This window comes from Arctopsyche grandis, chromosome 2 (assembly GCF_051622035.1).
Source record: "Arctopsyche grandis isolate Sample6627 chromosome 2, ASM5162203v2, whole genome shotgun sequence".
Classification (NCBI taxonomy): Eukaryota; Metazoa; Arthropoda; class Insecta; order Trichoptera; family Hydropsychidae; genus Arctopsyche; species Arctopsyche grandis.
Window position 1 is genome coordinate 3,620,448 of NC_135356.1, and position 15,380 is coordinate 3,635,827.

The window sequence follows — 15,380 nt, forward strand, 5'->3', positions numbered from 1 at the left end:
TTCGGTATCTGACGACGGTTCGGAGTCGTATGGTGAATACATGTTATTTTCGAAAGATGTAACGAAATCTGAAAAAAAGAAAAAACCGTGCTGATTAAAGTTGTAAACGATAAAATACATATGTATGTATGTAAATAAAATTCAATCACGAGGTACATTTTACATTTAAGTAAGAATCGTTTGCATAATTAATTACACAACACTGAGACAGTCTCGGGACAGTAGCGAATTGGCGAAGTGCCGCCGCCACTTAACAAAAGCACAGCCTGGGCTTAGTTAGCTTGTGACTCCGTGACTCCACCCAATCGTGAGAAGCTAACTCCAGAAACAAGTCCCTGTCCCTGTCCCCAGCAGCATTGGCAAGTTAGAGAAATTCAAAAGAATTACTGCGGTGCAGAAGGTAAGAGAGAAACCATCATCAGCTGCAGACTGTACAGAAGTGCGGGGATGTATGACGTACATATCATACAGCTCGGCACACTTTCTGACACTCGTGAGCAGCACTTGAATGACAACTCCAGTGGCCGCGACCCCGAGAGGGGGAAAGCCATGTGCCTCACAATGTTGTTAGAGAAATGAAAAGATTGGATCTGACTTTGATGGGGGCAATAGCGAAATGAGATGACCTATGTAGTTCTGGAGAATGTTGTGTGGATGTATATACTATTCATAAGTATGTATACTATTCGGGCAATGATGATGGTCGTCATAAAAAGTGGACGGAGTGGGTGAACGAGGAGGCTATGAGATGTGTCAAAAATTGGCTGTTAAACCTTTTTCATTGAATGTTATTGAAGTATGTACATACATATATGCACCTACTGCTCCAAACGCACCGGACCAAGGGGTCGAGCTCTTCTATGCTGATCGAATGATATTGAATCGAAGAAAAGCAAAGAAATGATGAAATCAGAAATCAGAGATCGAATCGATTCGATCGATAAAATTGACCATCGCGCACCGGTAGCGAGTGGAGCCCAAGTCTATTTTTTTGGATTTTGAATGAAATTTTTCCTTGCAAGGAAGAATGTCATATTGTTTTGACAATACGGATAGGTTGAAACGTAACAAAACTAAAATCATGGAAGATTGCTAGCAATTCACGAACGAGGATAGAGGAGCTTAATTAATATGACAATTTAAAAATACGATGGTGGTCCGTGAGAATTACTGAATGTTACTGAATATGCCGGTCCGCCAACTGAAAATGTTAGAGTAGCACTGGTATACACTGGTATGTAGACTGTTATCCGTCACTGTCACAAGAATACCTGTATGTATCTTGGAAGTGAGATCGAGGATAGAAGCCGCGGGAGTTAGAGGTTAAGGTTAGATTGCACCATTTATCCAAACGTCAACCTTAACGTTAACCTCACTGGGATGAGAGTATTTCAGATTGAAAGATGCTAAAGCGATCGAAAGGAATCATGTGCGAATGACATTGAGGATTGCACATTGTGACGGATACGGATACGTATACGTAGACGGTGTCTCGAGAAAAAGTGCTGTGATGACGGAAGGTCGAAGAAAATAAGAGCGAAGGAAAGCGGAAAGCGGAAAGCGGAAAGCCTCGAGCTCGAGCTTCAAGTACGAGCTGAAAGGCAACGGTAAACGGGAAACGGGAAACGTCAAAATGTCAAAATGTCAGACGATTGAAGTACGCGTATGTAAAAAAATGACGTACGTAAAGGTATCATTTCCAATATACATATGTATTTGAATGAAAGAGTACGTACTCGATTGGTCGGCAACCGAAGGAGACGACACGGCGACGAGAGCAGCGCACGCACCGGCTGTCAGACCGCAACTGTCAAAACGTACTGCAGTAGGATTCACTGTAAGTTCGCCTAATGCAATTCACCTAATTCGAGTATACCTAAGCGAGTTGGTCGAATATCAACATACCGAACGACGACCATACCTAATGTCATACATACCTAACTGCAGTTTACCAAATACAAATTGATCGAATGAAGGTTGTTTTACGTTGACGGATAGATGGCACTTTTGCATTGATAATTTCAAGATTATTTAAAACAAAATAAAATATTAAGTTGTATTTTAAAATTTATATTTTATTAATAGATGAAGTCGATCACTGTTTTTAAAAAATGTGCGTGTTTGGCTGTGTATTTTAGTAATAATTCAAACACCATTAAATATCTTTGAAACTGAAACACTGAAACTTTTTACTGCGTAATAAAATTTTAATCGTTGCGCTATAATTTTTTTTTTCATTTTCAAATCTGCCGGAAGTAGCATTATTTTTCTTTGAATTATTATATATCCTAGACCGTGTATCGAACTGAAATTTTATATCTATAACTTGTATTAACTTGTACGCTCGAACTTACACTATTTTTTGGACTTATTAATTAAATGTCTACTCTTATCGAAAAAATATAGTCCTTCAATTAATATTACATAAATAATAAATAATCAATAAGTTTTATAAACCGGAAACGAGCCTTTTATTACATACAAATCTCAAAAATGATGCGACTACTGCTGCCGATGCTGCTGATTTTTTCGAAACTATTGGATACTCACATTAAACTAATAGTTGATAGTGTCATGCCGACTCGAATTGCAAGTCAAGTGCCGTTTTATTAAGTGATAAGCAATACTGTGTTACATTCATTGAAAGCCTAGGTTCTATAAATCATATTCATTATGTAGATAGAAGAAACGGAATTCAGCGAAGAAATGTCATACGATGAACACTTACCATTTTACATATCGACTAATTCCGATAAGTCATATTTTAAATCCATTGTCATATGAAATAATTATTATATATGGGATAGATGAAACATATTGTGACTAATCAGAATATATTACAACAGGTAAATACACTTTTACTATACATATGTACTCTGTTAATATTTTTCTTATATAGATATATACTTTTTACCCGAACACTAGAAAAAGTCAAAGATTTGTGGAAACATTGTGTTTCATTTGATACTTACTCTAGAGAACAGCTGGCATTGTTATCATTAACAATCTTTGAGTTTTACTGAACAACATTTCAAATCTATTTTCAAACAAGAAATCGAACGGAATCAAACTAGAAAATATATATCACTCTTTATCTTCCGGCGACAATTCGTCTTAGATTGTAGAAGACAAGAGTCTCCACTTGCTGAAGTTAAAAATTATAAAGAAAAAGTAAATATATATTAATTATTTAAATAATGGGAATAAAAAGTACACAGTAAAATTTTTTAAATTCAAAGAAATAGTCTTTTGAAATTTTTTTAATACACAATAGTTATGACAAATATTAATAAACACGAAAACACAGTATTTAATGAATGGTCTGGTATACAAATATTTAAAATATAAAAAAACTCATGGTGTGGTGATTTATTGGCAGTCTTTTCACTACACAATAACCATGAGCGGTGACACATCACTTGCAAAACTTGATTTTAAGTGGCAGTCATTACATAACAATTCATTCCACAATAACAACAATTCAAAACAACATATCAATTCGGAAATCAACGAAAACACAGTATTTAATCATTGGTCTCGTATACAAATATTTAAAATATAAAAAAAACTCATGGGGTGGCGATTTATGCAATAGTATTAAAGCTAATCAGTCTTTTCACTACACAATAACCATGAAAAGTTATAAACCCCTGATATGATATACATATGTAGTGTTTGTGTCCTTTTGATGTTGTCGATTTTATATGCTAAAAAATCAATTCACTATATTAAAAAAAAAATATTATACTTTCTCGAGAATTTTCCACGATTTGTCCGATATATTTTTGTGCTGGCCACCCCAGACTGACTGACAGTCGCGCGCCAACGGCTTCGGCATAAACACGTAGTTTTTGTCGCCACCGAAATCACCAGCTCGGCCACTGGTGATGGGTTGTGACGATAGTTGGAGACCAGCGACCAGCGACCAGCGACCAGCTCCAGTATCGCCAGTATAGCGGTGTGCGCCAGAGGAAGCAGTTGTCTGCAGAGGGTCTGTCTCAGTTGTCGTCCAGAAGGCAGCTACTCAACAACTCGTAGCCAGCTACGCGTGGCTAACCTCAAAAGGCACGCGTGCTTTCTGCTTTCTTTGTTTACTCCCCCCCTTTCCTCGGTTGCTCTGCTTGATCTCTGTATAACTTATACAAAATACAGTCGCAATACATAAACAGATTTACGCCCTGTTTTCATTGGTTTACAATTTCCTCCCTTTTTTCCACATCACGCATCCCACGCACACTACGAAGGAGAAAGGGACAGCAGAGCAGCCGACATCTTAAATTAAAATATAGCAACTAACATATAGGTACTTTTATAATATTTCTGATAGATTTTTAACTCATTAAAATATATTTTTAAGATCTTTTTTTTTAATTTGTCATAGGACCCAGAATTAATTTTCCCAGGGCCCAGGATATTGCGATACTGGCCAATCAAAATATGTACACGAATGTTGAATTAATTATACCTCCCACTTTAGATACGGTGGGACTGATTTTTCATTCTATTCATATTTTAATTCATACTCTATCATCATTAGCTATAAGTAATTATAATCACTGATGATGTTATATTATTATGAATGTGATATCACTCAGGAGATAAATTATTCACATCAATAAAATCATAATGAAACTGTGTAAATAATACGTTCTTGAACTAGTACAATTATTTATAATGCTGTATTGTTTTAGATGCAGATACCATTAATAATACTGCAGATTGTTTATCCTACCAGAACAGTGAAAATATTGTAAAAGTACTTAAAAGAAGACCAGGAAATCGAATACGGTGGACTAGAGAAATTCATATCTAAATATAAGGGACAACCCGTGTCTGCAAAAAACCCTAACATCTGGATTGCTCAAAATGTCGGATTTTGGTATTCAGATAACTTCTCCATTGAAAAATCAAAATATTTTTTGCAATGCATACTCAAGTCTTGTTGATTCTGCACGGCAAAAGTCGTACATTTGTTCTATAGTCAAAATGAAGCCTTTTTTACGAGGCTCTTTTTTATCATTTAAATGTACTTATGTTATACTCATAATGAACATTTCAAGAACATATATAATATGCAACTTTTATTTGTGCTGAAATGTAACATGTCAAAATTCAATACTTTCATATATACAGTTATATTGTATGCCAAATCACTCCATAAAACTTGAAATAATTCATACCAGTAATAATTCATTTAGAATATTGTACTTTAGAAAAATGCCAAATTCACTATTTTATTTAATGTAATAATTAAACGCTAGCAAAGCTTTCCCGCAGTTGTTCTCACCAACCACAACCATTAATATGAAGTACACGTATGATTTAAGTGAAGTTATATTTCGCAATTGCAATCACATTATCTTAGAATAGCACGTAACATTTCATTACTCAATATAATCAATTTCACCCTACTTATTTTATTTATTAAGTTTTGATAACATGGGATCAATTAAGGTAATGATTTTTTTTTTTAGACATTGGAAAACTATTTCTGAAGAGGAAAGGGTTGGAATAACTGTGGAAACTACTGAGGACCCGTTGGTCCTACTCATCGAGCCAAGAATATCCTAAATTTGTTGTTAGTAGATTTATGCGACAACTAATGGAACAGTATCACATTTGTGTTAGCAAAATTTGATATGGGAGCTGTTTCGTTCACAGTTATCGTCGCAGGGAGGCAATCTGCGTTAGAGAATATGTCAAGATTAAAAATGCTGAATTCCATAATTTATTGATAAATATTACTTATACTATGCTATTTTTAAATTTTTCGTTCTAGTATATTTAGAACTGAAATTTGGATTTAATGTACGTTTAGAATCCTAGCTCCACGCTTGAAACCCAATTATAAATGTGATATTAAATTCTGAACTAAAAAAGGATTTCGAAAAAATATGCGGCTTCAAATTTTTAAACTCTTTCCAATGTTAAATTTTATTTATCGCTGTGTGAATGAGCTGATAAGCATTAAATTTTGTGCGAAACAATTAGACATGTCACAAGCTACAGTTATTGATTGAAATCATTATTTACTTAGGGTCTGTGTGGTGTCACTAATAGAACAACCAAATACCATGATCGGTGGAGAAGAGATGGTCATTGAAATTAGCAAACGTCTTTTCGTTTATATACGTACCAAATTTTTTGTAAAAAACTTCTATAGCTTCACACAAGAGTATTTTTATTACATGACTTGATACAATAGTCAATTTTCTTTAACGTTAGTTGTTTTACATATTGATTATTCATATATTGAAAAGAATATATGTGTTCTGTGTTGTCTGTAATAAGTTGACCATCTGTAATACCACTCATGAGTTTTTATTATATGAAAATGTTTATTATAAATTGGTTTATTTCTGTAACTTGATTAATAAATTATTTATTATTTATTGTATTGCTTGTTTCTTGTCTTGCTATTATTGTTTATATTTCATTGTGTTTTGCAATCTACGTATAAATTACTAACTGATTTATATTTGTTATGTATTCATCATAATTTATATTTATTACGTATATTTAAAATTATTAATTATTTATTATGGAAATTGTATCAATCGTAGAAATTGTACTAGTCTGTCTATTATACATGCGTTTTCTTCTCACCTTCTTTTAATATTGATGATTGGAAAGCCAATTTTAATATATGTACAATAAAAAAAATCTGTATATCTTTTTTGATTCCTTTTTATTACTTTGTTTTATCATAAATTTTATTGTAAATATGTACAATGTTTGCTATATAATATAGTATAGTATATATAGCAAAAGATAATACAAAGCTACAAAAGCAATTAATTTTTTCAATGTCCTTAATTTAGTTCACTCGCCATTAGGTGGGAAATCCTCTTTAAATCTTCTGTCGGGCGCAATATGGTGTATATAGAGTTTAAGGGCTATTTGCAAAGAAATGTTATAACATTTATCTGTCAATGTTACTACACCATCTATTGATATCGCGTCGAAAAATTACTAAATAATAAAATTTACTACTATTGGTTTGAAACTCGGCTACTGCTGGTTTGAAACTCGAAATTAGGTGAATGTGTCATTCGGTATAAAGATATTAGGTGAATTTACCATTAGGTCAATAGATTTTCGGTAAAAGCGTCATTAGTGGAATTGCATTAGGTGAATTGATTTAGGTGTATTGCATTCGACCAATTTACCTGCTCCCCTGCAGTAGTAGTAGTGCTGCCGGCAACAAATTCCCCACTCACTCCCCCACCACTACCACTACCACTACCACTACCACGCTGCCGGCGTTTCGAATACGCGCCTGTGATTGGTCCCCCATACTGTTTATATTTACATATATATTATTATGTCTCTTATTTATTGTACATGTATTTTTTTTTTTTTTTGTAAACAATGCGTAATATCTGGTGCAGTATCTCGTATACTTTTAAAATATGAATTTGCTAATGGGATTTAGGCCAGGAGAATTGCCGGGCCGAGGAAAGAGAGGTAAATAATGATCGGACATGAATATCCATTGTCAATTTATCTGGACCTTCCGCACTAATGTCATTGTCAATCAATTCGTTAGTAATGGGTAGAGACACGTATTTTGGGCATGTATTTTTGTCAAATTTTGCATTTTTAACGTCTATTTAGCATCTATTTTTATGAACAGTTTAATTTCAAATAATAAACAGTTTCGATGAATTTTAATAAAATTTATATTCCATTTAAAGACAACACAACAATTAAAAAACTAATAATAAATTCATATTTTAAAAGTATTAACATTTAATTTTTTTTTTTTAAAGATATTATAGAAATGTAGAATAAAAAATATTTTCGTTTTAATCTTCCCAAGTAATTTTTTTTCGGAAGGAAGCAAACGTCTATTTCGGATAAAAAGTGTGCTTCTACACTCAATTGCGTTTAAAATATTTGTATGAACAATACTGCACCAAATACTTTGTAGATAAACTCAATAAGATACTACGCATTGTCAACAAAAAAACAACAATTCGGGTGTGACCAACCCATGACTTTATCTATGTATTTGAGGAATATAAGAGGGTAACAAAACAAAATTCGAAATTGAACTAATAACTATCGTATGATATCGTGCGATACAAATTGAGGGCAAATGTATGGAAACTTGCACAAGACAAAATTTCACTTCCGGTTATCGGATTTTGTTCATTTTTTTTTTATTATTTAAAATCAGTATAATTATTATACACATTAAATATCAAGAGGATAAAAATAATTTAAAAGGTCAAAATAAAATAATGAAATATTGTTTAAAAAAAAATACTACTTCCGGTTTACGAATTCTGACCAAAACGTTAGCAACTCTAAGTTCGTACATAAAGAATACAAATATAAATTTTCAGCTTAATACGTTCACGGGTGTGGACAGGATCCAGGCGACAACATTTTTGACCTTTCTAAGAGGATAAAATCCCACTTCCGGTTTATTGAATTTAGTGAGTTTTTTTTATTTTCATAACATTAATACAAGATCAATACTTGAATTTTTTTCAATCAATATTTATAATAATATTTATAATAAGATCAATATTTTCGTCCATTTGTGTAGACAATTCATTTGTCAATCATAGAACTAATTTCAAAATATATTATTGTTTTGCCATCTCTATTCAACGCGCGTGATTTTTTTTACATTTACATTTTAATTGTCTTTTACATGTCAAAATTAAATTTTGTATGCAACCCTTACGCATAATAGTTAGTTGTAAATGATGCAATATTAATGTGAAACATAAAGGAGGTATGTAAAAATAATTTTAGCTGTAAATTTCTAATGTCTGCCTTTTTTACATACCTCCTTTTTTCTACAATACAATGTCCGATTCATACATTTGTTTTTTGCTAAACACTAAGTAAAATCTCTCCATCGTTAATCCGAATAGTCGTAATTCGAGACTTGACTGTAAAATAATACATTAAATTTATCTAAATTAATATTTGATATTCTTGCCTTATAATTGTATAATGAAATATTAAGTTTAAAAAAAACTTTCATTATACATATAGCTTGCGAATGTACACTAGAAGACTTATTTGCAGAAGAAATAAAATAATTGCATTTTAAACAAAATTTTGGAAAAAAATTATGTGAATTTGATTTAGAGACGCCGTAAAGGTCACATTCAATGTTAAAACTCGAAGTACACGTGACCGCTGGCTGGGAACTGTTTTATCAAAATAAAACGTGGCGTTCTACGTTTATTTATTTATATATTATCTTAGCTATAAAGCTAATTTTAAAAATACATCTTAATTACTTAACTCTAAATAACTCTAAAATTTATAATTATCTTATATGTACTGTCCCTCACAGAGGTCTTCGCACCTCTGTGAGGGTGTTAAACTAATTCAATGACATACGCTTAAAAAGTAATTTTTTCAATTTAAATAAGTAAACATTGGATACGGTTTAGAACCCCTGACATTTAAACTAATTCATTGACATCTGCAATACGCATAAAAACTTTTTTTTTTTCAATTTAAATAAGAAAAAATTGGATACGGTTGAGAACCCCTGTCATTTATACTAATTTAATAACGCCCGCGATGTGTACGATAAAAAGTAAATTATTCATTTGAAATAAAGTAAATTTTGGAGACGGTTGAGAAGCCCTGCCGTATAAACTAATGCAATGTAATCTGCAGTTCATACGCTCGGAAAGTTTTTTTTTTCAATTTAAATAAGAAAATATTGGATACGGTTGAGAGCCCCTGACATTTATACTAATTTAATAACGCCCGCGATGTGTACGATGAAAAGTAGATTATTCATTTGAAATAAAGAAAATTTTGGAGACGGTTGAGAAGCCCTGCCATATAAACTAATGCAATGTAATCTGCAGTTCATACGCTCGGAAAGTTTTTTTTTTCAATTTAAATAAGAAAATATTGGATACGGTTGAACATTTTGAACATTTTTGAACATTTTGTCGCTTGAACATTTTTTCCGTTTACATTTTGTCGCGGGTACATTTTGTCAGTGCACTAATTTTCGGGTACATTTTGTCGTTGAACATTTTGGACTTGCACCAATTGTCGTGTAACCCTAAGTTCGTACATAAATAATACAAATATAAATTTTCAGCTTAATACGTTCACGGGTGTGGACAGGATCCAGGCGACAACATTTTTGACCTTTCTAAGAGGATAAAATCCCACTTCCGGTTTATTGAATTTAGTGAGTTTTTTTATTTTCATAACATTAATACAAGATCAATACTTGAATTTTTTCCTTTCCTTTCAGACAAATGACTCGCCAGTGGCTGCGAACGTCACTCGGCACGGGACGCGATGCGATGCGATGCGATGCGATGCGATGCGATGCGATGCGATGCGATGCGATGGTGCAATATTTTGATTATTGCTGTCAATCTGATCAGTAATATTTACTGTAACTGTCGTCAACCGGATAAATAAGAATACATTTTTTCGATTGCATCTTCTAATTGTAAATGTATTTCGATCGATACAATGCAATTACTAACATTTTCTACAATGAAAAATAAAATAAAATTTAATATTTTATTTAAATAATAAAAATATTTAATAATATTTAATTATTTTATTTTGAAATTATTTTTATCTTCTTGATATTTAATGTGTATAATAATTATACTGATTTTAAATAATAAAAAAAATTTGAACAAAATCCGACAACCGGAAGTAGAACTTTTGTCTTGTGCAAGTATTTGCATATTATATTCGATACAATGCAATTACTAACATTTTCTACAATGAAAAATAAAATAATATTTAAAGTGTTGTCATCCGGATAACGATAATCGGATTTGTTTACGATTGTATTTTATAAATGAAATGCATTTAGTTCGAAAAAGTAAATTAGTGAAATTTAGTTCGATAAACGTTGCGTTGACAAGTAAAATAAAATTGAAGCGGTTAACTACATATTTTTTTCCGATAACATTTGTGTTTACTTCGAGAGGCGAGTTTTGCGAAAGTGACAGTCGGTGCGCGGGTTCGGTCGAGTCTGCACGTTTCGGTCGGCGCACTCTGAAAGATCAATTGAGCAACTGAAGATGGCCAACCCCAACCCCAACCCCAACGGAGGCAGTGGCAGTGGCAGTGGCAGTGGCAGTGGCAGTGGAGATGCAAATGCAAATGGCAACAGCAACGTGTCAATTTGCGAATCGATGCGAACGGTCGGAGTCCGAGCTGGCCGCGTCGCCAGCTTCATCGACCGGCAAGCTGCAGCCTTCGGGTCCAGGATTCCACTTCTGACCTGGTTGGGTGACCGGATCCGACACCGGCCTCGAGGAGTCATCAAGACCAAGTCCAGGATCAACCCGACCTCGTTAGACGTCTCCAAGATCAGCGCCGCCAAAGTCAAGAAAATGTGGCAGTCGATTGCTGCCGAGCTGGAGCACATCTTGGATCCACGAGAGCCTCGCGAGTAAGTCATTCCCAACTGTGTACCAACCGATGTTTTTCTGTCTATTATTAATCGCGATCAATTTCAATTTCAATTTCAGCTCCGAGAGTCGGCTCGGTGTGGCAATGAGGAGTCGACGCTCCGCATCTCCGTCGAAAATGTAAGTTGTTTCAATGTACAAACAGTACGAGTCTAATTATTTATCAACGATCGATTTTCTTTCAGGTCCATCACCGAGCCAACAACACCGTTAAGAGAGTAAGTCACGTTCATTTATATATATTATTCCCGTATATCGCGAATCAATTCTTGGATATGTTAATAATTGCAAACGCTTATTAATTTCAGCTGGTCATCCGATGTTGAGATGTTGAGCCCAGCCTCGGCATCGTCATCGAAAATGTAAGTTGTTTTTATGTACCTAACATACAGTATGAGTATGATATTTTTATCAATGATTGACAATATTCATATTTCTTTCAGGTCCATCACCGAGGCAGCAACACCGTCAAAAGAGTAAGTCACATACAAATATTTATATATTGTTTCCGTAGTATTATCAATTCTGGGATATGTTAATAATCGCAAACACTTATAAATTTCAGCTGGGCATTCGAAGTTGAGATGATGAGCCCACCTTCGGCAGGGCCATCGAAAATGTAAGTTGTTCTAATGTACCTACAGTACGAGTATGATTTTTTATCAATGATTGACTTTATCCATAATTATGTACAACCACCTTTCTTTCAGACCCATCTCCGAGGCAGCAACATTGCCAAACGAGTAAGTCACATACATTTATATGTATTGTTTCTGTATTATTATATTATCGATTCTTGGATATGTCAATAATTTCAATCGCTTTTAAATTTCAGCTCGGATTGTGATTCGGAAACAAAAAGTGAAAGCTCGCTGACTTTATACGGAACGTAAGTTGTAACTGCTTATAATATACGTATGATAATTTATAGTAAATCACATTATTAATTTCCGGATATGTAAATAATCGCACTAATTTAAATTTCAGCTCGGATAGCGATTCCGAAGTCAGTCAAAATTCGACCGTTATATACCGAACGTAAGTTTTAACTTACATTTACATATTGTTTCTGTTGTCAGTTCTTGGATTTGTTATGAATCGAATTATTTTCAATTTCAGCCTCAAAAGGGGTTGTGCAAACGAAGAACCCCTTTTCCGGGCCACGCTACCTGAAATGTAAGTTTTGCTGCTTACATTATTTATCGATGGTAGACAGTATTCATAATTACAATCACTTTAATTTCAGGTCCGTCAAAGAGTGTGCTAACTCGTTGAACGGGTAAATCACACATGTCTATTTATTTATACTTATACATATATGTATAGTATCTGATTATCTACGATATGTTAATAATCGCAATCGCATTAAAATTTCAGCTCGGAGAGTGAATCCGAGGATAATGACTGGAAAGCGCCATCGGAAATGTAAGTAATAAGTGCATCGAACATGTATGTAATTTGTGAATGTTTCTCCATGTCTAACAATATTTATAATTACAATTACCATTCTTTCAGGTCCAATAGCGAGGCTGCATCCTCATCAACAGAGTAAGTCTCACCGATTAATATTATTCCTGTATTATTATCAATTCTTGGATATGTTTATAATGGCAATCGCATTTAAATTTCAGCTCTGATAGCGACGTGGAGCCGGTTAGATCGGGATCACCGATGACTTCGGAAACGTAAGTCGTACTTGTACAATACATAAAATATATTTATGTACACATTATTATTATTTGTTATCATCTGCTGTATTAATCATTACTATTGTACTATTGTAGGTTAGCGATGCGCCAGTCAAAAATATGTAAAAAAAGGCGATTGCCTCCGTCTCACCCGTATTCTCTTCGACCTCGGCCAAAATTCTGAATCATCAACTGTGCATCGATAATTTTCTTAATGTCCTTAATACTTAATTTTTGTTTATGATGTGGACCTCTTTAGGGTAACATCTCATTTAAATATTTAGTATTTTACACGAATGTAGCTTTATATAGCGTAGCTATTGAATATTGTGATTGGCGAAACAAAGTTATGTGCCTTTATACATACAAATGTATTGTTAGTTAGTAAGTTCAATTAATAAGACTGATTCAATGTGATACTTATTAATAGAATATGGTGTGTTCGATACACACCCTTTTATTGTACGGTTTTTAGAATGTGTATGCATTAGCTATTGGTCAGTTGTTCCGATAACATACATATAAGACTGATAAATTCAATGTGATATTTGTTAATTGAATATTTTTTAAGAAAATATTGTGATTTTTATTATAGAATTTTTAATTTGTGGTGTAGGGTATTAATTACAGTCATATAATACTACACTAGTGAGTTTATTTAATTGTTATTCAGTATGAAATCTAAAATATTTATTAAATATAAACATTTCAAATAGATGTTCCAAGAACTACACTGATATTAGAGTACAATTTCCTTAATAATTTTTGTATTCGATGTAGACCTCTTTTGGGTAACATCTCGTTATAATATTTAGTATTTTACATAAACGTAGCCTTATATAGCAAAGCTATTGAATATTGTAATTGGCAAAACAAAGTTATGTGCCTTTTTACATATGTATATACTATCAATAATTAGTAAGTTCAATTAATAAGACTGATAAGTTCAATGTGATAGTTGTTAATAGAATATACCTGTTTCAACCAAATATGGTGTCTTCGACACGCGCCCTTTTATTGTACTTTTTTTATAATGAGCATGCATTAGCTATTGATCAGTTGTTCCGTTAACATATAAGACTGATTAATTCAATGTGATATTTTTAATTGAATATTTTTTAAGAAAATATTGTGATTTTTATTATAGAATTTTTAATTTGTGGTGTAGGGTATTAATTACAGTCATATAATACTACACTAGTGAGTTTATTTAATTGTTATTCAGTATGAAATCTAAAATATTTATTAAATATAAACATTTCAAATAGATGTTCCAAGAACTACACTGATATTAGAGTACAATTTCCTTAATAATTTTTGTATTCGATGTAGACCTCTTTTGGGTAACATCTCGTTATAATATTTAGTATTTTACATAAACGTAGCCTTATATAGCAAAGCTATTGAATATTGTAATTGGCAAAACAAAGTTATGTGCCTTTTTACATATGTATATACTATCAATAATTAGTAAGTTCAATTAATAAGACTGATAAGTTCAATGTGATAGTTGTTAATAGAATATACCTGTTTCAACCAAATATGGTGTCTTCGACACGCGCCCTTTTATTGTACTTTTTTTATAATGAGCATGCATTAGCTATTGATCAGTTGTTCCGTTAACATATAAGACTGATTAATTCAATGTGATATTTTTAATTGAATATTTTTTAAGAAAATATTGTGATTTTTATTATAGAATTTTTAATTTGTGGTGTAGGGTATTAATTACAGTCATATAATACTACACTAGTGAGTTTATTTAATTGTTATTTAGTTTGAAATCTAAAATATTTATTTAATATAAACATTTCAAATATATACGTTCAAAGAATTACACTGATATTAGAGTACAATTTCCTTAATAATTTTTTTATTTGATGTAGAGCTCTTTTGGGTAACATCTCGTTTTAATATTTAGTATTTTACATGAACGTAGCCTTATATAGCAAAGCTATTGAATATTGTGATTGGCAAAACAAAGTTATGTGCCTTTCTACATATGTATATACTATTAATCATTAGTAAGTTCAATTAATAAGACTGATAAGTTCAATGTGATAGTTGTTAATAGAATATATCTATTTCAACCAAATATGGTGTCTTCGACACGCGCCCTTTTATTGTACTTTTTTTAGAATGAGCTATTGATCAGTTGTTACGTTAATATATAAGACTGATTAATTCAATGTGATATTTTTAATTGAATTTTTTTTTAAGAAAATATTGTGATTTTTATTATAGAATTTTTAAT

General features: G+C 32.5%; 2 protein-coding genes across 2 annotated transcripts; both read left to right on the forward strand.

Moving 5' to 3' along the window:
- The first annotated feature begins 10,928 nt into the window (after positions 1-10,928).
- LOC143922760 (uncharacterized) lies at positions 10,929-11,800 on the forward strand. Its single transcript, XM_077446099.1, has 2 exons — positions 10,929-11,419; positions 11,499-11,800. The coding sequence occupies exons 1-2, from the start codon at positions 11,046-11,048 to the stop codon at positions 11,560-11,562; spliced, it is 438 nt and encodes a 145-aa protein (XP_077302225.1). The 5' UTR covers positions 10,929-11,045; the 3' UTR covers positions 11,563-11,800.
- Positions 11,766-13,310, forward strand: LOC143922837 (uncharacterized). Its single transcript, XM_077446192.1, has 12 exons — positions 11,766-11,800; positions 11,882-11,914; positions 12,004-12,057; positions 12,149-12,181; positions 12,274-12,327; positions 12,426-12,476; positions 12,558-12,614; positions 12,685-12,717; positions 12,816-12,863; positions 12,954-12,986; positions 13,070-13,123; positions 13,223-13,310. Exons 1-12 carry the CDS (start codon positions 11,766-11,768, stop codon positions 13,308-13,310), a joined length of 573 nt encoding a protein of 190 aa, XP_077302318.1.
- Positions 13,311-15,380: the final 2,070 nt, after the last annotated feature.

Bases quoted from the DNA above. Each gene is read 5' to 3' on its own strand.
- LOC143922760 (XM_077446099.1), top strand. From the start codon at position 11,046: ATGGCCAACCCCAACCCCAACCCCAACGGAGGCAGTGGCAGTGGCAGT. The intron at 11,420-11,498 runs GTAAGTCATTCC...TTTCAATTTCAG, and splicing joins GATCCACGAGAGCCTCGCGA to CTCCGAGAGTCGGCTCGGTG.
- LOC143922837 (XM_077446192.1), top strand. From the start codon at position 11,766: ATGTTGAGCCCAGCCTCGGCATCGTCATCGAAAAT. The intron at 11,801-11,881 runs GTAAGTTGTTTT...TATTTCTTTCAG, and splicing joins TCGGCATCGTCATCGAAAAT to GTCCATCACCGAGGCAGCAA. The intron at 12,615-12,684 runs GTAAGTTTTGCT...CTTTAATTTCAG, and splicing joins CGGGCCACGCTACCTGAAAT to GTCCGTCAAAGAGTGTGCTA.